We start from the raw sequence: 25,971 nt of genomic DNA on the forward strand, positions 1-25,971 counted from the left end.
TTTAAGCAAAGTGTGAAGCATTTCATCAACTGAGGTCAAGGCACAGACCACAAAGCAAACATCTTTATTTTTTGTCAACAGCTGTAAGCTCCACATAGAAAAGAAAGAATAAACCCCCAAATAAATAAAGAAATCATGACTATAAGTAAAAGGTGACATGTGCTTTGCTGGACATCAGTAGCAACTTTTTTTTTTATTTGCCATTTATACCATTTTAAGCTCAACGCTAAATGTTTCAGTGAAGGAATGGTGCATGACAAGACAAATAATGTACAAACCAAGCATGCGGGTGAAATTAGTCTCAGCAGTGTTGGGGAGGAAATTACATGATTACGATGCTACAGAATACCATTTGAGGCAAGAAAAACCTCTGAAATATAACAGGAAAAACTTCTAATTTAGAAAAACATTCTTGTCCCTGACTTATGAGACCACAGTATTTCTGCCACTTTTAAAAATCATGATCTCACTGATGTACAATCTTCAAGCCCAACTGAAAATAGCCCCTTGTAATTCAAGGGCTCTTTTAACTCCATTAATCTTTTAGTTAGCTTTGCTGTGCGTTTCTGAGATCCTGGCGAAGGTTCGAGGGCTGATATGGGCGATATAATCCGTCTGGAACCGAGAATTTGGAGTGCGTCGCCTTTTCCTTTCACCTTGAGTGGTAAAGAATGCATCTTGGAAACGCATGCTGGATGCCGTGGACTGCAAAGTGGTGAAACAAACACATCATTCATGAAGAAAAACAGAACAGGACAATATTTTAATATTTTCTCTTCATTTTTGTCCACCCATTGAAAGTCCAAAAATGTTCAAGCTTCAAAAAGTATATCATCCATAAAACTAATCCATATAAATCGAGAGGTTTAATCCAGTTCTTGATGTGTTCCGAAGATGAACAGAATTCTTGTGGGTTTGACACAAGATGAATGTGATTCAATTTTGACAGAATTTAAATTTCTGGGTGATTTGACCCTTTAAAGAAAGAGTTCAGTAAGTGAGAACTCACCAAACGACCTTTGACTTTTTTGGGCAGGTCTTCATCCAGTGTATAAATGTCCTCTCTCTTCGCCAATACTTGGGATCCATCTTCAAATTCCACCTACAAGAACACAGGATATACCATGAATGACTAGAGAGGTACTGTAGTAAAGCAGCAACACTTGAGAGAATATGTGTGAGAGTATGTGTGTGTGTACCTGATACATATATGAAGTGTTAGAGCCAAGGTACTTGGCTCCATAAAAAAGTCCATCGGGCCACTTCACCTGAACAGCCTCCCCCACTTCAGGAGGTCCAAGCTGGGTACAATCTCTGCTCTGCAGGTTGAAAGAGAATAGATTCCACTCAGACGCCGGGATTAAAAACTAGAAATATTGGGCTCATTCTTACCAACGCATGAGAATTTTCTGTGAAAAATAAGAGGCTGACAACTTTGTAAGCTTATATTTTGTATATTTAAGTTTGCATTCATCAGTTCAATGAAAACATGCCATAGATTATTCATTAGAACAACTACTGGCTAGCAGTGATAGAAACACTCACTACAATGTCTTCAGGGAATGTATCATTGCTGAAAGAGCCATCATCAAACATGACTTCATAGAATGTTTGGGCCGTGACCTGGGTAACACGTGAGCTGTAGTAACGAAGATTCTTGTGTTTGGAGATCACTGTCTGGCCCACTTCTAATTCACTTCTGCTAACTTTCAATTTCTGAGGGGACAAAAAAATCTTGATGTTAAAGGGTCAATTATGTGACAGTTTTTTCTGTATTTATTAATTTATTTATATAAAAAATATATATTTATAAATGGAAGAGCTCAACCGTACTTGGTTGACATGCAAGAATAAATCTCACTGGTTCTCGCAGAAGCTTGAACATTCTTGCATTACACGCATGAACAAACTTCATTGGTTCTCATGTGTCAATCAAGCATGTTTGAGCTTTATTTATTATATTTAATGTGCTATATGTATGTGTGTTTATCAATGTTTATATGCGAGTAAACTAAAAGCCTAAATCAAATCTATCCAATAAATAAAGTTGTCATGCCTTCAGAACACTTGAATTAGATGGATCATGTAGATTCCATTTACATGTCTTTATGAAGTTTTTGTAGCATCAACGTTTTGGTTACATGGACTGTTAATGGAGGGACAGATTTTTCTCAGGTTTTATTAAAAAATATCTTATTTGTAGTTCGAACATGAATAAAAGTCTAATAGGTTTGGGATTACGTGAGGGTGAGCAATGGATAACAGAATTTTCATTTTTGGGTGAACTAAACAATGCACCATCAACTATACACTGTAAACCTATGAAAAAAACAAATGAAACAAATTCCTGATATTACAAAAACAAATCATATATATATATATATATATATATATATATATATATATATATATATATATATATAATAGAAAAATAGAGCATTTGAAATTTTATTTTTAACTTGAAATTATAAAAATATTCTCTGAATTGCCCGGAAGTATTGCGGCTGTGAGTGTACTCACAGCACTGGAGCTCCGAGACTGGTGTCTGTGACAGGTGATAAAAACCACATATGGCCAATCATCAGGCTCCATGGGCACTCCAGCAGCGTGTGCACAGGTGACATGGAAAGAGGTTGGGCAACGGCCACATGAGCACTGAATACATGCTCCAGATAGCTTTTGTATCCTGTTACGGCAATAAATACACTTCTACGAAGAGAAAGAAAGAGAAGAGAGAGAACGAGAGAGAACACATAACATAACACATTAAAGAATGCCAAGACTTGGTCGAATCATTGAAAGAGCAGTGCAAGAACCATTCAGGTAACACTTTCAATAAGGTTTCATTGGTTAACATTAGATAATGACATTAGTTAACATGTAATAACAATGAACAATACTTCTCAAACATTTATTCATTTTAGTAACTGCCTGGTAATGTTAATTTCAACATTTAGTCAAGTCAAGTCACATTTATTTATATAGCGCTTTTTACAATACAGATTGTTTCAAAGCAGCTTTACAGAGATAACAGAAAAATAATGCAAAAAAAAGTTTGTTTCCAGAAGAAAATAGCGCCACAGTCCAGCTTAAGTAAGTTCAGTGATGTTTCATTTTTATTTTTAAAAAGTTATTTTGTTCATTGAGATGATATATATATATATATATATATATATATATATATATATATATATATATAGCCACTCTAGAGTAAACCGTGATGTCATTGTTCAGTTCTTGTATAATAGTGTCAATACAGGCAGATCAATATTATTGTTGAATATTAAATTAAATGTTAAATTTAAAGCACCCAACTAAGCAAGCCAAGCCAATGGCAACAAAGGTGGAAAAAGGCGACAGTAGCAAGGAACCAAAACTCCATCAGATGGCAGAATGGATTAAAAAAAAAACTTGGGAGAAACCAGGCTCATTCGGGGGGCCAATTCTCCTCAGGCCAACGAACGAACGGTGTATGATTATGATTCAGGCAGCATTATAGGTCAGAACTCAGATTGGTTTGGAACAATCAGAATATTATCCAGTTCCATCTGGTTGAGATCGGAGTCACGTCAGTATGGAGACGGGTTTGTTGAGGATCAGTGCCGTTGACTGTCGTGTCGAAGAGGCCTTCACAGGGAAGGGTCTAGTTGACACAATCTCTGCTGACACTTCAGGGATGTGTTGTGGTCATGTCTAGATGCAAGTCCTCCATCTAGTCTGGATACGGCCCGGATCTGGCTGAATACATCATGCGTTGTGGTCGTGTCTAGGCGCAGGTCCACCATATGGTCTGGATACGGCCCGGATCCAGTTGACTACATCATGCGATGTGGTCATGTCTAGGCGATCCTAGATCCTAAGATTTACTAATACATTATTAAAATTAAAAGTTGTATCTGTCAGTATTATTAAATGGACCTGAGCTAACATAAACTACCAATGAAAAGTTGTATTTTTGTTAACTAACGTTAATAATAAATTAAAAATACTGTAGCAAATGTATTGCTCATTGTTAAATGCATTAACTAACACTAACTAATGGGACTTCACACCATGCACACGTGCACTTTTAAGAATCTGTGTCAAGATAAATACTTAATCATACTAAATTAAAATGTTTAATTGACAACTCTAGAGTAAATATTTATTTGTGTATGTCTCAGAAACTGTAGAGGAAAGTGAAACTAAAGTACGGGAGAGTAAAGTATTCTCTTTCAAACATTTGTTCGGTATCTCTCTATGGGAAATGCCTAGGGTGTTACCAATCCAGGAAGCACCAATTCACCACCTCTGTCAGTTGATAGCCCAATCCCGACAGTGATGCGAGGGTCCCGCCTCCCTAGTATATATCGCTGCTAGCGGCCCCCACTTCATTCTTGTTCTCTTTCCCATGTAGATCTTATTTGGAAGATATATTCTCAGCAGATCCTCATAGGTTTTTCTCAGTTATTCCCTCACGTTAAGTGGTCTGAAGGATTGGCCAATCCTGCCACATTACGAGAATAATTGCCGATAAGATCGGATATCGAGAGGCACATTGAGTGAACTTGTTAATTCCCTGGTGTTTGGATCTCGATTATGACGACTGCAAGCCCATCCAGCAGCAAAGTGAAAGGGAAAGATCCCTCTTGCCCGTGTGTGTGGGTCTATGATTACTTCTAAGAACTCTCACCCTATGTGCATAGCGTGTTTGGGAGTTAGACACGGACAGGCTGTGCTCGTTAATCCTGAGTGCTTGCCTGCACCACTCTCATTTCCCATCAAGGGTTTTAGAGCATCGTGTATGAGTCCCTAAAGGGGACCTGAGTCTTTCTGCACCTCCCCCGGAGTTAGATGAGGCTGCTCTCCTCAGCCCCGGTGCAGCTGGAGAGAGTTGATGGATGAGATCTCTCCTGAACTTCCTCCCCTCTTTGAATCAGACCCCTTTGTGGGGGACAAAGAGGAGGATGATGAGGCGATTGCTCGTCTCTTGGAAGTGGATGTTATCCTCCCTCCTAATCTTTCTACTAGGCCTGGCTGTGCCATGGATGAGGTCCCCCTCCCCCATGCCAGGCGAATTGGATCTTATTGAAATCTATAGGAGAGCGGCTGCTAAACACTCTATCGACTGGCCATCAAAGGCAAGAAGCAAGAAGGCCAGGGCGCGGAGATGGATTTATATGACAGGAAGAGGCTGCAGTCGCGCACTTCCCGGGCCAAGCAGAGGATTCCAACCATCCCAGCATGCGTCGCACAGATGTGACATTTCTGGTACAAACCCTTCTCACATAGGGTGCCAGTTAAAGGTTTCTCCTGGCTTGACGTTGGGGATGTCCAACCAAGTAATGGCAAGAGTGGCAAGTCACCTCCACCCCCCAATTGCTTTGCAGACCTATCCTCCGCCTCTCCTTCACTGCCGGGACAGACAGCTGTGTGCCTCTCTTTTTAAAAAATGTATTACTCCTCTGCCCTAGCTGTCAGAGCCTTGAATGCTACCTCACTGTTCACAGAATATCAAGCTAAACTCATGGTGGAGATGGAGAGGCAGATTGATGCTGGGTCACCAGATTCAGTGTTGTGGGAAGAGATCTGTGTCATTACATAGCATAGGGTTGGCAGTGGTGGGTCGAAGAGCCCAGGATTGGGTCTGTTAGGCTTGTCGGAGAGGGAGTTCCTTGATGGCCCTGTGGAGCTGAAATCCCTTTTCAGTGCTGCAGTGACAAATGTCAACAACAGAGCGATTTACGCAAGAAGGATGGAGGTTTCCTTCAAGGGTGAATGAGATTATTCAGAATGTGAGAGCGGCTTCAACGTGCTCTGCATATAATCAGAAATGGAATGTGTTTGAGTGATTGTGCTCACACAGACACATTGTTACTTTTCTCTGTTCTGTTCTGTTGCGGATGTGTTATGTTTTCTGCAGGAACTTTTGGATAAGGACAGAGCCTTTTCAACTTAAGTTTATCGTGCTGCAATTTCTGCGTGTCATGGGGATTGACAGGACAGGAACCTGCTCGAGAGGTGCATGGCACTTGAACAGGGTTTCAATGTTTCACTAATGGCGCTTTTCCACTGCATGGTACGGTACGGCTCGGCTCGGTACGGCTCACTTTGTGGCGCTTTTCCACTCCATGGTACGGTACGGTACGGCTCGCTTCGGCTCACTTTAAATGGTAAATGCCATGCCGTGCCAAGCCGAGTCGTACCACGCAGCGGAAAAGCGAAGCGAGCCGAACCGTACCAAGCCGTACCATGCAGTGGAAAAGTGCCATAACTCTGCTGTGGAATCTGTCTGTGATCCTTAATGCACTATCTCAGCCCCCTTTTTCAGCCTATAGATAGTAGGGCTGCACGATAAATGCAATTTCCATGTAATCACACTTTGAAAATAGTGAGTCAACACACAATTGAGATGGTCAATCGCGATTTTGAAATCGCAAATGCTGCGATTATTTTGTATGCGGAGCTTGTCATTGATAAGTAAACGCTCCTCCATCTGAAAGCTCTGTGAGTTTGAATCACTTATAACGTGCATTTGTAAAAGCAACATGCGTCAGACATCTTTCCAAACATGAGAAGCATTGACCAACAAAAGACAACATGCTTTTACTCCAAACTCACTTCATAATGACAGTTACGCATCCTTCTGTGAGATGATGCGGCTTCTTACACAGAATAAGGCAGTTGTGTTTTTATTGGTCATGTTTAATCAAAGCATTTCAATCTCCTGTTTATTCAGTTACAGCGATAGGGATTTCCTGAAACGACAGGCATTATCTACTTCTGTGGTGGGGCATATTTGGCATGTCTGCACGAGAGCGCCTTCTCGTGTTCAGATGGAGCAGCATTTACTACCGATTAGCCGCACTGCACCAACAAGCTGCGAATAAAATAATCACAGCCTTTACCAAATCGCGTGCAGTTTCGATGCAATTCATTGTGCAGCCCTAATAGATAGTATTGATTTAAAGCTCATGTAACCCCAGTTTCTCTGATAACAGAAGTGAAGTATCTCACCACACTTCCCTCCTTGCAGTTGCATGGAGAAGAGATATGCTGAGAATGAAGTGGAGACCGCTAGCAGTGATATATACTACCGCATCACTGTCATGATTGGTCTGTCAACTAACAGACGTGATGTAATTGGTGCTTCCAGGATTGGTCACGCCAGAGGTGTTTCCCATTGTGAGATACCTCACTTCTGTTATCAGAGAACCGGGGTTACATACTGTAAGTTACACTGTTGCGCCAAGAGACATTTCATTTCTCAGCTCTTATGGGCCATTAAGACCCACTGTGTGTGTGTGTGTGTGTGTGTGTGTGTGTGTGTGTGCGTGCGTGCGTGCGTGCGTGCGTGCGTGCGTGTTTTTTTTTTTTTTTTGCCTGGTAAACCCTATGCTTTTACGCTCCAGTTCAGATGACAAATAAATGCATACTCCAAGAGCACTCCACAAGACATGTTTGATTATACCATCTGGATGCTCAAAATTGGTCGGGTGAATGTATGTTTTAAACCGCTTATTATACACGTAAGTTAATCGCCGTTTTATACTGATGCACTGCACACATACAGAAGCTTGCACATCACGTGCAGATCACGCGCACACAGAAACATTCAGTAGCGCAGAAATGTATTGTCAACACTGTTCTGTGATTTATCAATAAAATAGCTTAGAAACTGAAAAGTTCTTGCATATATTTCTTAGTAACTTAAACCCACACATGCACTAATGCATTCATATAAATGTAATCTTTGCTGTGCTACTTTATCTGTGTCTGATTTAAAACAGGATGAATCATTGAGAAATATAACGGCCCAATGACAAAAGAACTGATAAAAATAAGCTGTTGTGTAGAAGCAATAGCCTTGTGGCCAGCACTGTGTTATATGCCATAGCCATGGTTCAGGCTTATTTGTTCATTAATGACGTTATCAGCGACAGAACGTCGACTCGACTTTAATCACATAAATGTCAACCTCTAGTGTACAGGTTGAGAGCCAAATGTCCTCACTCATACAATGAAATATTACGACAAAACAACTAGTGAGGACATTTTACTAGTCCTCACTAGTTTAAAAAGGCTTATAAATTGGCCAAAACATGTTTTTATTTAAATCTAGTGTTTTGCACATGTTTCTGTAATTGGTAGGTTTAGGGATAGGGGTTGGTTATGTGATAGAAAATATCATTAACCTGATATAAAATCAATGGAAGTCTATGCAATGTCCTCACTAATATAGTGAAACCCAAGTGTGTGTGTTTAGTACTCACCAGTTTATATCTCTGTACAGGTATGGCACTGATGTCAATAGGAGCTCTCTTCACCACATCTATGAACTTCACCTCAGGGAGACCCACAGCACACATCACATGGGCCCACCTACATGTATAATTCATAAGCCGCTTGACGAATTCACTAATATCTAAGAACACTGGCTTTGCTGAACTCGTTTTTGCTAATAATGTCTATTTTAAATACTGGAGAATGTGTGTAAAAAGCATACTGAGACTTCTGCTCTGTTTAGTATTAAATACAACACTATATTAGTATTAAGGGATCTGAATAAGGGAGCTTACCTGTCATCTGAGGTTCTCTTTAATGCACCTCCCCTCAGGTTACACAAACAGCATCCCTGGTATAAAACACACACAAAACAGATATCAGCCATAATTTAACAAAGGCAAGCAAACCTATAAGTAGTCAATAAATTATACCGATACAGTAAATGTTGACTGACTGCATGATTACTTACAGCTGCCAGGTCTCCGCTCACACATCGGTCACATGTCCAAACTGGGCCGACATCATGAATAGAAACACCGTAGCAACCTGTGGACCAATCAAACATTTACATTCTCTACTAACAATTTTTTTTACAACATGCATTTTTTTTAGGGTCGTCAAAGTTAATATGTATGCTTAAGATATTTATTATTAAAGTTAACACAATCATTTCTTTAACACACATACATAATTCTGCTTCCTAAAATATCAGAAATGAGATAATGAGATGAATTCAATTACTTTATTCTACTAACAGCCCTAAAGCATGCTACAAAAACGTAAAAATGTTTCTCTTCCAGTTTATATATCTAACATTACTTTAGAAGTGAACAGAAAAATATAACCATCAATTTAATACAAAGTAGAGATAAAGATTTTCAGATAATATAATAAATGACTTTAGTGAAATGGCTATATAAAAGCCAATTATTTAAGTTAATAAATAGCATTTTGTTCTTTTAATCATGAATAAAATCAAAGCCCCAAAAAAATGGAAATGAATGAATAATTGCTATAGTATGCAAAGTATAAATTAATAATTTAATATTTATAACTAACAAATTAAATAAATTATAAAAACTACCATTTGAATTTTTTTTAAAGATATTAATACTTTTATTAAGCAAGGATGGAGTAAACTGTTCAGAAGTGGCAGTAAGGACTACTACATTATTACAGAACATTACTATATCAAATACATGCTGTTTTTCTGTTTCATAAAGAATCCTGAAAACATTAATATATCATCCCAAAAATATTAAGCAGCACAGCTGTTTCTTGAGAACTAAGTCAGCAAATATAAGGATTCCTGAAAGATCATGTGACACTGAAGACTGGAATAATGGCAGCTGAAAATTCCGCTTTGCATCACAGACCCTTACAGACCCTAAACTTTTGAATGGTTTTATATTATTTAATAATTAATTATATTTTATAAAGTCCGGGTTTCCCTTGCCAGAGGATCATGATATGTGGGGTTTTTTCAGTTGTTAATTGTGTTGTTAAGTGATCTCAGTGACGTACTGGCATGAACTTGAACACAGCAATTGTTACAGGCCACAAGAGGACTGGATCCATCCTCCTCCAGTAGTGTGTTCGAAGGGCATGGGCCCTCCTGGTATGCAAAGCAAATTTCAGGGATCAGAGGTCGCGATCTCAAGCCTGCCACCTGTGAACATGACCCCTGAGACTCTGTGGCAGGATTCATCAAGACATCATGCCTTCTTTCCTCTAAATTCTCAGGCTGTGAGAAAAAACAAGAGTTTGAAATAAATGTTTTTGCATCACATAGCACATATACACAACCAGATTAGAACCTAGTATCCGTCTCCATAAGTTACCTGATAGTATGGCATGAAAAGGGTGCAGACAGCACAGTGAGGAGCAGTTTGAGCTGCAGCTGTGTTGTACTCTCGTTCATACTGAAGATGAGCTTTTCTCTGTTGCCACAGATGCACTAAAGGCTTTGCCCATTCCTCGGTTTCTGGCTCCTCTTGTTTAGTTTCACACTCCTCTAGAGTCTCTGAGACACACACACAAATAAATATTTACTCTAGGGCTGAAAATTTTATTTAGTGCGATTAATTCTTTAACTTGACACAGCTTTTTAAAAGTGCATGCATGGAGTGAGATGCTGAAAAGCAGCGGGACACAACAGCCAAGACATCAGTCTGCTTGCCTTGTGTACATAGATGAATCATTAAAAATACCACAAACAAAATGCAACAACGCATTATTAGTGTAATTCTGTCCTATGACATCATGCAGTTTAATAAATGGTACATACATTTTTTTTAAACCATTACAATATGTTAGAAATAAGAATAACATTTTTGTCACTTTTCTTTTTTTTTTCACCCATAATTGTAAGCTATTTTTTGCTCATAATAAAATAAAAGTGGTTAAACATCCACCATCATCGCTGGCAGCCTGCTGTTTCACAGCACTGGGAACTGCTCTTGCAGTGGGCTTTCTGAGGGGGTGACGCCAACTCTTGGTAGTCTTCTTAACTGTTTGCATGTGATACTATGAGAGCAAAAAAAGAGAGAGACAAAGAGGAGGTCAGTGAAAGACCGTACACTTTCCGAAAATATTGTTGCTACCTTTATTGTGCATGTGTACATACAGTATGTGCACATTTATTAATGCTGTAACACTTTACAATGGTTCATTAGTTAACATTAGTAAATGTATCAACTAACATGAACTAACAATGCGCAATACATTTGTTACAGTATTCATTAATATAAATTGTTTATTAATATAACTAATGTTAACAAATACAACTTCTGATTTTAATAATGTATTAGTAAATGTTGAAGATAATATTAACTAAGATTAATAAATCCTGTAGAAGAACTGTTTATTCTTAGTTGAAACCTTATTGTAAAGTGTTACCATTAATGCTTTGGCACTGTAAAGATTTGTTTACAAGGCATGAAGGTGTGACCAGTAATTAAGTACTGAAGTAGGTTCTGATGTATGAGTAGAGAAAATGTTCTCAAAAAAAAGAAAAAAAAGAATTCACTGGACTCACAGCAAATTAATATGCATTACCAATCAAAAGTTTGGGGTTAATAAAATTAATACTTTTAATAAATTAGCAAGGATGCATTACATTGCTCAAAAGACACAGTAAAGACTTACATTGCTACAATGTAAGCGGTTGAGAAAATTCTGAAAATATATAACAGTTTCCAAAAAATAAATAAATATTAGATAGATAGGTTTTGATCCACTTGTTGACCACTGTGTGTCTGTGTGTGTGTTGCGTGTGTGTTGTGTGGTGTGTGTGTGGTGTGTGTGGTGTGTGTGTGGTGTGTGTGTGGTGTGTGTGTGTGTGCACACAGTGCCTAGCATAAGTGAACACACCCATGCTAAAATCTCTAGGTATGGTGAAGGGTATGTGGTGATGTGGTTTTAATCAGGATGCATAATATCCTGGATCCATGAAACAACTGGCCTTTAAAAATAAAAATCTGCCTGCCTCTATGGGAATTTAACATAGGGGCGTCCTTACTTATGCAACCAATATTTTAAGGAAGAACATTTATTTATTTACGATACATTATTCATTCACAAAGAAAATTGGTGTCCTTAAAGGTTGGATTTTTCCTAATTTTTTTAAGTTAAGGCATTAAGATCAATATCCAAAAGACAATTTTTTATTCCTCTTTTTAGTCAACATTAGCATGGGTGTGTTCACTTATGCTAGGCACTGTATATATATATATATATATATATATATATATATATATAAAATATACACAAACAACAACAAAAATTAGCAAAAAGTCTTGTCACTGTGGTCGATGTTGTATGGGACAGAAGCTCAGAACAAAATACTGAAGAATACAGGATGCATTGCTTGTCATGGTTTAGCACCAGAACTCACTGTACAGACTTCCCCTGGCTCCAGGCCCGTTTCCACATACTCAGGGTCACTCATGACATTCTCCTCACTGGATTCACTGCTGCTGTCGGCACCTTTATCTCCCGATTCACACGAATCAGAGTCGCTCACAGACCCATCATGCTCTGACTTCACACCTTCGTAATACTCCTCGCCTTTAAACTCTTCCTCCTGAGTTTCCTGAGAGCCTGTCTGCTCACCGAGCACACAAGATACAGCTGGTACCATCTCGGCGTTCTGCTCTTTGAGATCTATTGGGGTGTTTAGAGCAACGTCTGCCCCAGAGCACTGCATGGGAATGGGCTCCAGGTTGGTCCAGGTCTGGGTGCGTGGTGAAGAGTTTGGAGAATCTGGGAACTTTTCTTGTTGGCACCCTGATTCAGACCACATGGTGTAGGGCAGAGAGTCATGGGAATATTCTGTGAGACTGTTTACACCTGTGGTAAGACCCATTACCAACTCGGGCTGCAAGCTCTCAATTAGCACTGCAGGATTCTGGGAGCTGAGGTTTTTCCAAATGGTGAAGGGTTTGGACTCCACGAAGGGGCCATGGGAGGATGTGAGAGAGCTGGACTGCTCTTCAAGAGACATAGAAGTTTGTTTGTCCCCTCCTTCTGCTGCGTTATTAGAGTTGTGGGCATCTATAAAATCCATGTCTGCTACTGTAGAACGTTGTAAAATACTGTGAGTAGTGATTTTAAACTGCGAAATTGACTCATGTTGAGTGTTCTGGTCTGTGGATGGGCATGTGTTTTTATGTCCTTCCTGTTTGGACTCCTCTGGTGGCTCCCACTGTGACACCAAAGAAGGAAATGCTTGTTTTGCTATAAAGGTGTCTGAGATCAAGTTATTGAACGATTGGCTCACACCTTCTCGGGGTACAATTGGCCAATTGGGACAAGCTTTTTCAGAACAAGTTCCCACATCATCTGTTATAACAGGAGGTGAGTGTGATTTTTCCAGATGGAGAACAGGTGCAGTACTGTTCGGACTGTGAGGTCGGTGATTTGCGGTGTCAGGTCGTACAGCGAGAGTCAGTGAGGGCATTTCAGGTGCGAGAGAGTGAGGATTGACTCTCTCTTCTGTGAGCTCAGGCATTAGAAGAGGCATTTCACAAAAAGGAGCAGTCTGGATTTCAAAGTTTGTTCTGTTCTCCAAGGTTTCTGAATCCTGAAGAATAGAGTGTAGACGGATCGAGCTTTGCTCCTTGTAAAGTGCTGATGTGCCATAATCAATGCTGCTCTCAGTCAAGATATCGGCGACCGTCTCTTCCATTTCAATTTTAGCCTGTTGGGAATCACTTTCCGAAAATAAAACCACAGCACCAGTGGAGCTACGTCTCTGTGAATGGGTCACAGGAACAGAAGGTGCACTTATTCCTGAGACAGATTCACAGTCTGTTTGATTAGGAGTTTCAGCAGTTCTTTCTGAGTCCAGAGTCACATCCACAGTGATGTCACTCTCTGACGTTGGTTCAGGCCCAGGCTTTGCGGTGGAGACTGTGTTTGTGGATATTCGACCTTCATCCAAATTTACAGACGTCTGGGAGCTTGCGTGACCTGGATCAGGGTTACTCTGACTGGATGTGGAGGTGAGTGGAGAAGTCGAGAGTCGTTCAGGTGAAGCATCTTTGAATTGTGAGGTAGAGTGGGCCAGCAAGTCACTCTCCACTCTTGTTACTTTAACAACACACATTTGTCGACATGGACCAGTGAGCCCTAAAAAGACAAAACAAGTGTCATGAAACAATAAAACAGTTTTTCTGAGATATACACAGACATATGGCGCTTTTCCACTGCATGGTACGGCACGGTTCGGCTCGGTACGGCTCACTTGTGGCGCTTTTCCACTGCATGGTACGGCACGGTTCGGCTCACTTGTGGCGCTTTTCCACTGCATGGTACGGCACGGTTCGGCTCGGTACGGCTCACTTGTGGCGCTTTTCCACTGCATGGTACGGTACGGTACGGCTCGCTTCGGCTCGCTTTAAATGGTACCAGCTCTGTTGAGGTTCCAAGCGTACCGTACCGATACTAAAATGTGACGTGGAAGCACTGTAGATCACTGATTGGTCAGACAGACAGAATCGTCACTACCAGCGTCATTGTATTTGCGAGACATCAAACCCACTAGATTTAAATAGCCAGTAACAGCCATCGCTGTAGCACCTGTTTTAAAACTAACGTTACTTGCTTGACTTGCTTGAAGAAAAAAAACTTCCAAAAATAAATGGCTGAATCGTGGTCAGTGGACGAGAAGCGCAGACGTTCCTCTTGTTGGTTGCCGAGGAGCGGATAAACTATAACGATCAGTCATAATCCCACCCACTTTGAAGCGGTACTAACTGCAGTGGAAAAGCAACCGAGCTAAAGCGAACCGAGCCGTGCCGCGCCGAGCCGAGTCATACCACGCAGTGGAAAAGCGATGCGAGCCGAACCGTGCCTCGCCGAGCCGAACCGTACTGAGCCGTACCGAGCCGTATCATGCAGTGGAAAAGCGGCAATAGTAGGTTTTGCACACACACTACTGTTAAAAATTTTGGAAGTCAAGGCTGCATTTATTTGATCACAAATACAGTAAAAACAGTAATATTGTGAACTATTAAAAAAATCTTTTCTATTTTAATGATGGCAAAACTGAAATTTCAGCAGCCATTATTCCAGTCTTCAGTGTCACATGATCCTTCAGAAATTATTTTAATATGCTGATTTGGTGATGAAGTAATATTTCTTATGGTGATTTCTTATATTTCTTATGGTGTTGTGATAATTTGTCTGAAATAAAATGCTGGGTCCGATACTGTAGAACACAAACGGTATCCGTCCTTAATGTGACTGTTAACAGATCACAGATTATATTCAAGAATCAATGCCACAGAAAATAAAAATGCAAATTTATTTAAGTATATTTCTGAATCAGAGAACAAATGCAAACTGCTAGGCTTCGTGTATTTGTGGAATGTATTGTGAACTTAATAATAATAGAGATATAATAGAGATACTAGCCTTTTAATTCAGTTGGGAACTGCGTTAACTGCGATTCTTTTTGGTGTTTCACTGGGTCTTCCTCTTCCTTGTCTTTTGATGTTAAAGATGCCCCTCTACTCCTCCGAATTCCTCCCTTCACTGGTGACGTGTCCACAGTCTTCAATCGTTTGGAGCATGTGCGTGGATAATGGAGACTGTTGATAAAAAAAAAAAGATTGTGAATTGAGCCTGTCAGTAAACAATCATAAACAAATCTCTATAGTGATTGACCTCTGCATCAAAGATGTATTATTATTTATTTCCAAAAATGCTCATAGAGATGACATTCGGGTATTTGCAACCAGATGACTCAACATGTTTATAACTATAATAGGTCTGAACATGTATTTTGTAATATTTTGTACAAGCACTCAAACTCAGACTTGAATGAAACTGACATGTTAAGCACTATTTACAATTTATTATGCAATTGACATGGTAGGATTTTAGTTCAATAAAAATACAGATCTTAGTTTTTCAAAGAAAGTGCTTGTTTGTTTGTTTTATCGTTTTGGTAACACTTTACAATAAGGTTCGTTAGTTAACATTAGTTAACATGAACTAACAATGAGCCGCACATATACAGCATTTATTAATCTTTGTTAATTTAAACATTTACTAATACTTTAATAAAATCTTGTTAACATTAGTTAATGCACTGTGAACTAACATGAACTAACAATGAACACCTGTATTTTTATTAATTAACATTAACAGATTAACAAATACACCAACAAATGGATTGCTCATGGTTAGTTCATATTAGTTCATACATTATCTAATGTTAACTAATGAACCTTATTGTAAAGTGTTACCATCGTTTCTTTTAGGATAACTGGTATCATTCTCAGACATGTTTGTTAAATAGTTTACAAGGTCTACATAGGTAATGGAAAACCTACTTAAAGAGGTTGTTCCTCATTATTAAGCAAGTCAGAGTTCTCATGCTATTGGGGAGGAAGAAAGATCTTTCTGAAGATGAAAAACACCAAATGGTGCAGTGTCTTGTAAAAGGCATGTAAATAAATAATATTTAACAAAAACTGAACAGAGATTGTCAAACTGTCAAAAGATTTGGAGAGATTTAGAGAACAGAAGACCCCCGTCAGATAAAGGCTTATTATAGGCAGTTTCTGTCAAACAAATAAATTGTATAAAAAGGGCAGCTACATAAAAAAAGCCAATGTTGAGCAGCAAACAGGTATTAGAAGCCGCTTGTGTCTCTGGAGTCCCAAGACCTTCTCCAGTCACCCCTAACCAAAGCTTACAAAAATAAACGTTTACAGTGGGCGTAGAAATACATTTTCAAACAGTTTAATTGCCGTGTTGTTTTTTGCAGCATGGGATAGTGCGTTGTCCTGAATGAAAATCGCTTTATATCAGAAAGTACTATCCTTTTTTTTTTTTTTACCATAGCATAAAACGGTCAGTTATGAACTTATCTTGCACAAGTCCATCACCATCACCTGCTAGCACCTTGCCGACATCGCAGTCTTGTTGGAACGGGGTGGCAATTCACCAACCATCCAGACATCGTCAATGAATACAACTATTTAAAAAATGAGTCTTCATGCATTTCTAAATCCAAAGTAAAAGTTTCTCTTTGAGAGCTTTGGTTAGAGGCGGCTGAAATGCAACTGCCAGCCTGCATGGAGAGGTTTCCAAATCTCCAGAGGCACAAGTAACAGTGCTCAAAAGTGGCTTTTTGTATAGCTGCCCTTTTAATACAATTAAACTATTTGACAGAAACTTCTGTGTGAAACTGTTTCTGTGAAACAGTTCGACAATCTCTATTAAATTTATGCTAAATATTAAATATCAATATAAAAATAAATATAAGTTTAAATATTAAAATATTATCTAATGCTATTAGCACTTAGTGCAAATAGCTGCTGCCTTATTATAAATAAATTATCCATGCACATCATTCATTTTTTTAAATTCATTCATAATTTTTAATCAAAAATGTTAACCTCCCCTCCACCTCAAAATTGCATCTGCTCTCTTCAATTCAATTCAATTCAATTCAAATTTATTTGTATAGCGCTTTTCACAATACACATTGTCTCAAAGCAGCTTTACAGAAATTGCATTTCGGAAATGTACATAGAAAAATACAGTTAGTTAATCAAGTATTAATTTATGGCATAACATATCGCCGGCTTTGAGTCGTCTCTTCACAGGCGTCGAGTCGTCTCTTCACAGGCGTTGGGGCATCTGAAGTCTCCGTGAGAGGCTGGATACAAACTGGAGCTGACGAACGCTATTTACCTCGGGACTAGCGTCCCGAGATAACAGCAGAAAGGCAGATGGGAAATAATTAGCATAGCTGATGTTCATAATGTTAATGCATTCGAACCGATTCAGCAGTATCAAAGGTTAAGCATTAAGTGAATGCTTGGTTAAAGAGATGCGTCTTTAATCTAGTTTTAAACTGGGACAGCGAGTCTGAGGCTCGTACAATATCAGGAAGGCTATTCCAGAGTTTAGGAGCTAAATGCGAGAACGCCCTCCCTCCTTTAGTGGACTTAGATATCCTAGGAATGACCAGAAGCCTCGAATTTAGTGATCTTAAAGAGCGCGATGGATTGTATGGCGATAGAAGGTCTGTTAAATACACAGGAGCTAAACCATTTAGGGCTTTATAGGTCAGTAGGAATACTTTGTAATTGATACGTAACTTAATAGGTAACCAGTGTAGAGATGATAAAATAGGTGTTATATGATCATATTTTCTTGATCTAGTAAGAACTCTAGCAGCTGCATTTTGCACTAACTGTAGCTTGTTAATTGAGGATGCAGGACAACCAGCTAATATAGCATTACAGTAATCTAGTCTCGAGGTCATGAAAGCATGAACTAACTTTTCTGCATCAGAAACAGATAGCATGTTGCGTAGCTTAGCAATGTTTCTAAGGTGGAAAAAGGCTGTTCTTGTAATATATGAAATATGATTTTCGAAAGTCAAGTTGCGGTCTAGTATAACACCCAGGTCTTTTACTGTAGTGGATAAAGTAACAGGACATCCTTCTAAATTAAAGTTGTATTGTAAGGGATTTTGTGGGTAGTTTTTTGGACCAATAAGTAGTACCTCCGTTTTATCTGAATTTAATAGCAGGAAATTACACGTCATCCAGCATTTTATATCATTTAGACACTCTGTCAATTTAGATAAGTTAGTGTTTTCATCTGGTCGTGATGAGATATATAATTGAGTGTCATCAGCATAACAGTGGAAATTAATTCCATGTTTTCTTATAATATTACCAAGTGGCAGCATATATATTGAGAATAGCAGAGGGCCTAACACCGATCCTTGCGGCACTCCATAGTCTACTGACGTTATCTTTGATTTTTCCCCATTTAGACAGACAAAATGGTAACGGTCTGATAAGTAAGATCTAAACCAGCTTAATGCCTGTCCCTGAACACCAGTGTAGTTTTGTAGTCGATCCAGGAGTATTTTATGATCGATAGTGTCGAACGCAGCGCTTAGATCGAGTAGAACTAGTATTGAGATACAGCCTTGGTCAGAAGCTAAAAGTAAATCATTTGTAATTTTAACTAGCGCAGTTTCTGTGCTATGATGCGGTCTGAATCCCGACTGGAATTTTTCATAGATATCATTTTCTTGTAAGAAAGAGCACAATTGAGCGGACACAATTTTTTCTAGTATTTTAGACATAAATGGAAGATTTGAGATGGGTCTGTAATTTGCTAAGTTATTTGGATCTAATTGCGGTTTCTTAATGAGAGGTTTTATTACTGCCAGCTTGAATATTTTTGGAACATGACCTAAAAATAAAGACGAGTTAATAATATTAAGAAGAGGCTCTTCGACTACAGGTAACACTTCTTTCAGTAGTTTAGTGGGTATTGGATCTAATAAACATGTTGTTGGTTTCGATGCAATGATAAGTTTATTTAGCTCTTCCTGTCCTATAGTTGTAAATCGGTGTAGTTGTTCTAGAGGGGCCATAATTGAGGCTGAATCATAAGACATCATAGAGGATTGTATATTTACAATTGTGTTTCGGATGCTTTCTATTTTCTCATTGAAGTAATTCATAAAATCATTACTACTATATTGTAATGGAATATTTTGCTCTGGTGATGTTTGTTTATTTGTTAGTCTAGCCACGGTGTTGAATAAAAACCTTGGATTATTTTGGTTATTTTCTATTAGTTTGCGGAGATGCTCAGCCCTTGCTGCTTTTAGAGCCTTTTTATAACGTGACATACTGTCTTTCCACGCGATTCTAAAGACCTCTAAATTAGTTTGTTTCCATTTACGCTCTAAGTTACGAGTTTCTCTCTTGATTGCATGCGTAGCACTGTTGTACCATGGTGCTTTAGTTTTCTCTCTTACCTTTTTTAATCTAATTGGTGCAACAATATCTAGTGTACTAGAGAACATGGTGCTCAAACTGCTAGTCATTTCCTCTAGTTCATCTGTTTGTTTGGGTGCACTGCGCAGCTGAGATAGATCAGGTAAGCTATTTGAGAATCTATCTATAGTGGTTGGAAGGATTGTTCTGCCTGGTCGATAACGTTGCGCAACGTGACAAATTTCAGCAGTACGTATTATACAAGTTACCATGTAATGATCAGTGAGATCATCACTTTGCGGTATAATATTTATATCAGTTGGATTGGTTCCATATGATATAATTAAATCTAGTGTATGATTTAGACGATGAGTGGGACCGCTGACGTTTTGCGTGACCCCAAAGGAGTTTAATAAATCTGTAAACGCAGTCCCTAACGCATCATTTGTATTATCTACGTGTATGTTAAAGTCTCCAACAATTATTGCTTTATCGACATTGACCAATAGATCTGAGAGAAAGTATGCAAACTCTTTTAGGAAATCAGCATAGGGCCCTGGAGGTCTATATAGGGTAGCCAAGGCTAGAGATAATATGGATTTGTTTCTTGCATCTAAGAGCGTAACATTTAGCACAAGTACTTCAAACGAATTAAACCTGTGACCTGTTTTCTGAGTAACATTAAGAATATCTCTATAGATTGTTGCAACCCCGCCGCCACGACCGATCAGACGGGGCTCATGCTTATAACAGTATCCTGGTGGAGTGGACTCATTTAGACCGAAATAATCATTTGGTTTAAGCCAGGTTTCAGTAAGGCAAAGTACATCGAAACTATTATCTGTGACCATTTCATTTACAATAACCGCCTTAGGTGTGAGCGATCTAATGTTTAGAAGACCTAGCTTTAGAAATTGTTTTTGTTCACTGATATTTAGATTTTCTGGTTTAATTACAATAAGATTTTTGCTAGATCCTACACTAGATTTATTGTTTGGCCTCACTAAGCGAGGAATAGACACAGTTTCTATATAATGTTCTACACTACTTATATCAATTAAGTTGGGACAGCAAAGACTGTGATTTGGACTTTGACTTACTAGTCATATGGTGTGTAACGTCTTGGAGATGTTGTCGGACAGAACAGCCGCTCCGATTCTGCTCTCTTCATGACATTCAGAATGTCTCGGTGGAGCGAGGGAATAAAAATCCACAACTGACTGCAAACTGGCATTCAGATCTGCCTCCATTTAGTTTGCAACACCCAACTTACATAGATTCAATCGCCTACATTTTTACTCATTCGAGAAGCCGTTTCACTCGTATATACACGTTACAATGGGGAAGAAAAGACCTTTGCAACATCCGTTTCATGTAGACTATTAACAGACTTATGTGTTGCTCAAACTGTTGTAGTTGACCTGAAAGAGAAAACTGACCATAGAAGACAGCAGTATACATTAATACTAGCTATATCGACCCTTGTTGAAACCCTGATAATACCTTGTGGTGGAGGGTGCTTTCCTGCGACGTCTCTGAAGCCAGCTCTGCAGCTCTGGTGTGGTGCTGGGTGTGGCCAGGATGTGATCCAATGAGCATGAGTCTTTGCCTTGTGTCCAAGCCTGATAGCGATCCGGCTGGAATCGTCTGACAAACGGATCCATGGAGATCTTCACCATGTCCTTGCTGCATGTACACTGCAAGAGGTCACAAAAGTAAAGTGTGAAATGTTCACTGGCTGAAGATGAAGGAACAGTAACATTAAGTTGCCAGATTTAGATCAGCAACAGCTGTTATTATGTGCTTCTTAGTACCTGCGTAGCAACTTTTCCATAATTAATCCACCGGAGACTGGCAAAATTGGTGGATTCAGCACAGTTGAAGCCGTGGTTGAAGCCAGCATGGTAACCATAGGGAAATGTGATCATAAACTCCCCTGCTTCCTGTGTTATCTATAAATATATATCAGTTCATTGTGAAGACATACAAGGAGAACTGAGACACAGCAAAATTATCCTAAAACTAAAATAGTTGTAAATTGATTGTAAAAGACTGGATTGCCTTATCAAATGGTATGCTGTATTTCTTTAGGACAGAGGGGGATATCAGTGTCATCTTGTGCCTCAGGAACGCCTCACAGCTTTTAAAGCTGTTAGGAAAGAAACCTAAGGACAAAGACACATTTATCAAACCCAGTATAACACAGTGTATATATGCAGCACATTCCTTTAAAAGACAACTTTATAGTTCTACTTTAAAGTTTTTACCTATAGCAAGACGCTCCAATCTCTTCCCGTGTTCTGGAGGGATGGCGTACCTGTGAAATTGGTTAATTATTTATTTATTAAGAAATGGAAAGATTCCTGGTCCTCAGGAGAGGTACAAGAAGAAAAAAGTCCAAATAGATCTATGCATGCTGAAGAAACACAGAAAACCACAGCGAGCCCTACCAGGATTTAGGCTCGCCAAAGTGCAGGTAGTTAATGCTGTAGAGGTCCATGTCCTCCGTGTGCCAGGAGAAGCTGGTCTTCCACATGCCAAAGTACAGATAAGGTGTGTTTACTCCCTGAATGGACACACCACAGTCCTCCTCGATTACGTCCAAGATTGAGTTCAAGTGCCCGATGTTCCATTCTTCAATGTCCTGAGATAAGAGGGGCAGTAACAGTTTGTCAACTCATTACCAGTATACAGCACAAATATGGAAGTAACATGGCACTAGCCAGACGTTTTGGATATGTAGCATGTTCATTTCCAAAAATGTTTGTGTATGTTTTTTATATTTTTATGTGTATACCTCAGATTTATATTAAAATACCATGTAAATATCCTGGTAATTCATTATGGTAATCATTCATGGTATATTTCAAAACAGGGAAATTTCACAATACTCAATCATTTCAATGGCAGCAAAAGAATAACTGAATGAACGGGATGAATAGCAAATAATATTCTATTGAACACACTCACATTTTAAATATTTATAATAATAGTAACACATTAAATCAACACAATGGCATTAGGCTTTCAACTATTTCTCAATTAAATACGCCATTGTGAAAAGTTGCTAAACGTTGATTTTTTGTAATCATTCAAGTAAACAGTCAGAAATAATAAATAAATAAATAAATATAATGTTCTCTTTTTCTTGTTAATAATGTTGTTAAATTCATTTTATAAAAATAACATTAGTAAGAGCATAGTAGACTATTGTAGTGTAGTGAACTGCAACCAGTCAAGAACACTGTTGTCCTTTGTTATAACATACATGCCATTCACATATGTTACAGTGGACGTTCAGTGGACAAGAGCTGTTCTCCACCTGCATCCTCACCTCATCATAGAGTGTGCCGCTCACATCAGCACCATAGATGGGCGAGACAAATGTGAGATTCTTCCAGTACTTCCTCTCCAGGTCTTCATAGTTCAGGTAGCGAGGTGTGCAGTACCTGAGTAGGTAAATCACACATCTCCAGATGGCCTTAACGAATATAGGTCAATCCATCATTTAAAAGAAAACTCATTACAGAGTGGTAAACACCTCTAATTTGGTTCCTTGTTTTATTTATTGTTATGTGCTGGACTTCTAAATAGAAGTCCAGCACATAACAATAAATAAAACAAGGAACCAAATTAGAGGTGTTTGTAAATTGTATGCCATTTCATGACATTGGAATATGTGGCACAATACAAAATTGGTACCTACAACAACCTCCCTAATATCTAAATGTAGGTTAAAGCTGACCACTTTAAAAAGAAACTGACAGAATATGCATACTCTGCATAGAATATATACTGCATGCACCTACTGTGTTTAGAAGAGTAGAATAACAGTATACTACTTTGACCCAGACATGTGCATTTTTGTGTTTGTCACTTACATGTCACTGTTGGCCAGTCTACGGAATTCTTGCACAGTAAGTGGTTTCTTCTGGATGTTGTACTGGGTGAAGAGTCCTGATTGGCCAGCTACCATCTGCTGGATAGGTGCTTGGATGACAAAATCATCAATATCATCGTAATTGCGACGTGGCTTCCAGCCCTTGGGTGGAATTACCTGTGGAAATAATTAAGATGCAGTCACACACACATATATATAAACTAGACATGATTATTACTATTTTACTATATTATTACAATTATATTATATATTAGAGTTGTGAGCTTTTACTATCCATCACATGTATAAACATACAAGCATACCAACCTTGGCCAGGCCAGCCCGATGTGCTCCCTGAGACTCCATATACACTAGGTATTGGTTGAAGTCCTTAAACTCCTCCATGGTAGGTCTAAAGGTCATGATCTTACAGGCAGGGTTAGCCAGGGCATTTTCCCCAACACCTGCCATCCTGACCTCTCCCTCCAGCCTCCCAGAGGATCTACCTGCAGAGCACACTGTGTTGCAACTAGACGTCCCCTTCACAATATTGAGCATGCATATGACTGACTGTATAGCCATTCAAATTATTTTCATACAATGATTTTGGTCCAGATAGTACACACTGATATGAACTGTACGCAGGCAATTCACCTGACTAGGATTTCATCACTGCCAGTCATACCTACAAATATCCACAAGCAGTGTGTATTTGCAGCATACTTCATTTCTGAATAAATTAAATAAGTCCTTTTTACCACTTAATACAATATGAATGCACAATGCAGAAAGCCTGTGACTGTCATTTACAAACGTCTAGAAGAATGAGTTTTAATGCAGGCCCACTCCCATAATCTGCTGATAAAACATAAACCAGAAAAAGACTAGCTAGATAAAGGTGAAATATACATATACAATCTCGTCGCATGAAGTGTAAACTCCCTGCGTTATGATTTTTATCGTTCAAACTATATTGTTTACTGTACTCAGATAGGTTTGTTTACAGTTAACGTTAGCTCATTAGCTGCTAGAGTGACTATATTAAATGTCAACTAGTGTCTGAACCAACTGAACCAACTGAACCAATAATAGCAAGATGAAGCTACTTCTGTGCGCATTACAAATCTGTGCTCTGTTAGGTGTATAGATTAGAAATACCTCAGTGAAGTGTGATCGTGGGCACGCAGTCGAGTCCCTTTAAATACCCCAGCTGTACTTCATGACAGCTTTCTTCTCTCACACGATTTCATGTCTGCCTCTCTTCATCTCGCCAAGGCTTCAGAGAGACCAGCGCCATCTGGTGGCCTGTATGTATGTCATACATTGCAATACATCACATTTTACAGTTTTTTTCGATTGCTAAACGACAGTGAGCACAACTGGAGCCACATGTGCAAAACTCTAACTACAGTCTGCATTACCAACAGTCACCTGAGCTAAACAGTTCACATTACCTGCAAAACTCATTCCAAGCAACACAACTCTTAACACATGGCTCAAAACAGGCTCAGTGCAGCCAAACACTATGCACAACCCTCACTGAGATAACACACACTGTCACTCAGAACACACTGAGAGTAAAAACACTAGCATCAAACACCAATACAGAAAATACAAACTTTTCATCTTTACAGTTTGAACAATTTCAGGGACTTCATACAAAGTAATATTTTCTTCAAAGAAAAGAGTGACATTCTTTCACATGATTTATTTTAATTTTTAGAACATAACAATTCTTTAAGGTAAATGAAAATTAGCAGTTTGCTTCAATAGTCTGTCCATTTACGGAATTACAGTAATGAGAAAAAAAAGATAGAAACTAAAAGTACATACTGTAATTCGAACAAATAACAAACAAGACACTGCTTAGCCTTTCAGCTGAAATTGCAATCAGCAGTGTTTGAAAGGCACAAGGCTGGAATCTATTCTGTTTTTGAATGTGTGGTTCACAGTTTTGACAGCAGTGTGTTAGCATTTGAACAAAGTGCTGTAAATCCACAGGGTTGTGCAGGTTGTGGTTAAAGTCATGGGATGAGTGTGTAGAGTTTTGAAAACCGTGTTCAAGCAATGAAAAACGAACTAGAGTTTGGTCCACATGAACTGCTGCTGTGCAGACTGTAGTTAGAGTTTTGCACATGTAGCTCCAGTTGTGCTCACTGTCGTTTAGCAATCGAAAAAAACTGTAATCTGAGGGGTGAAGTTTAGTTTTGCTGGGTTGGTCCTCCATAAATTTTGGGCATAGAAAATTATGGAATCGAATCAGACACACCACAGCTATAGTCAAGACTGCTTGTCTAAAAAGTACACTGAGGAAGTAAAAGTTTGGGGGGAAAGCCCAGAAACAAACATACAATATAGTCTACTATATTTTAAAAAAAAATTAGTTTAGTTTGTAAAATATCTTAATTTGTTTTGTAGATATCTTGATTTCGTCAGAAGATATGCAGAGAAGTGTGTGTGTGTGTGTGTGTGTGTGTGTGTGTGTGTGTGTGTGTGTGTGTGTGTGTGTGTGTGTGTGCGTGCGTGCGTGCGTGCGTGCGTGCGTGCGTGCGTGTGTGT

General features: G+C 38.9%; 1 protein-coding gene across 4 annotated transcripts; it reads right to left on the minus strand.

The window, feature by feature from the left end:
* Positions 1 to 48: 48 nt before the first annotated feature.
* Positions 49 to 24,717, minus strand: kdm4c (lysine (K)-specific demethylase 4C). Of its 4 annotated transcripts, none has more exons than XM_077204060.1 (22): positions 24,571 to 24,717; positions 23,740 to 23,918; positions 23,414 to 23,589; positions 22,867 to 22,981; positions 21,983 to 22,176; positions 21,800 to 21,849; positions 21,594 to 21,697; positions 21,347 to 21,484; positions 21,036 to 21,229; positions 15,184 to 15,359; positions 12,161 to 13,896; positions 10,680 to 10,791; positions 10,107 to 10,288; positions 9,790 to 10,009; positions 8,735 to 8,811; positions 8,559 to 8,614; positions 8,253 to 8,361; positions 2,521 to 2,709; positions 1,546 to 1,716; positions 1,200 to 1,319; positions 1,010 to 1,102; positions 49 to 705 (listed from the first exon to the last, which is right to left on the minus strand). In XM_077204060.1, exons 2-22 carry the CDS (start codon positions 23,881 to 23,883, stop codon positions 544 to 546), a joined length of 4,518 nt encoding a protein of 1,505 aa, XP_077060175.1. In that variant the 5' UTR covers positions 23,884 to 23,918; positions 24,571 to 24,717; the 3' UTR covers positions 49 to 543. The 4 variants fall into 4 exon arrangements, with proteins under 4 accessions (XP_077060175.1, XP_077060196.1, XP_077060185.1 ...); XM_077204081.1 differs by having other exon boundaries at positions 22,867 to 23,013; positions 24,571 to 24,673; XM_077204070.1 differs by lacking the exon at positions 1,546 to 1,716 and having other exon boundaries at positions 24,571 to 24,692.
* Positions 24,718 to 25,971: the final 1,254 nt, after the last annotated feature.

Source organism: Siphateles boraxobius, unplaced genomic scaffold (assembly GCF_051911475.1).
Source record: "Siphateles boraxobius isolate OS27281-9 unplaced genomic scaffold, OSU_SipBor_1 119, whole genome shotgun sequence".
NCBI classification, from domain to species: domain Eukaryota; kingdom Metazoa; phylum Chordata; class Actinopteri; order Cypriniformes; family Leuciscidae; genus Siphateles; species Siphateles boraxobius.

Coding starts and splice junctions, on each gene's coding strand:
- kdm4c (XM_077204060.1), bottom strand. CDS start 23,883: ATGGCAGGTGTTGGGGAAAATGCCCTGGCTAACCCTGCCTGTAAGATC. Junction 23,590..23,739: donor ATCGGGCTGGCCTGGCCAAG/GTTGGTATGCTT, acceptor TTATTTCCACAG/GTAATTCCACCCAAGGGCTG. Junction 10,289..10,679: donor GCAGGCTGCCAGCGATGATG/GTGGATGTTTAA, acceptor TGTGTGTCTCAG/AGACTCTAGAGGAGTGTGAA.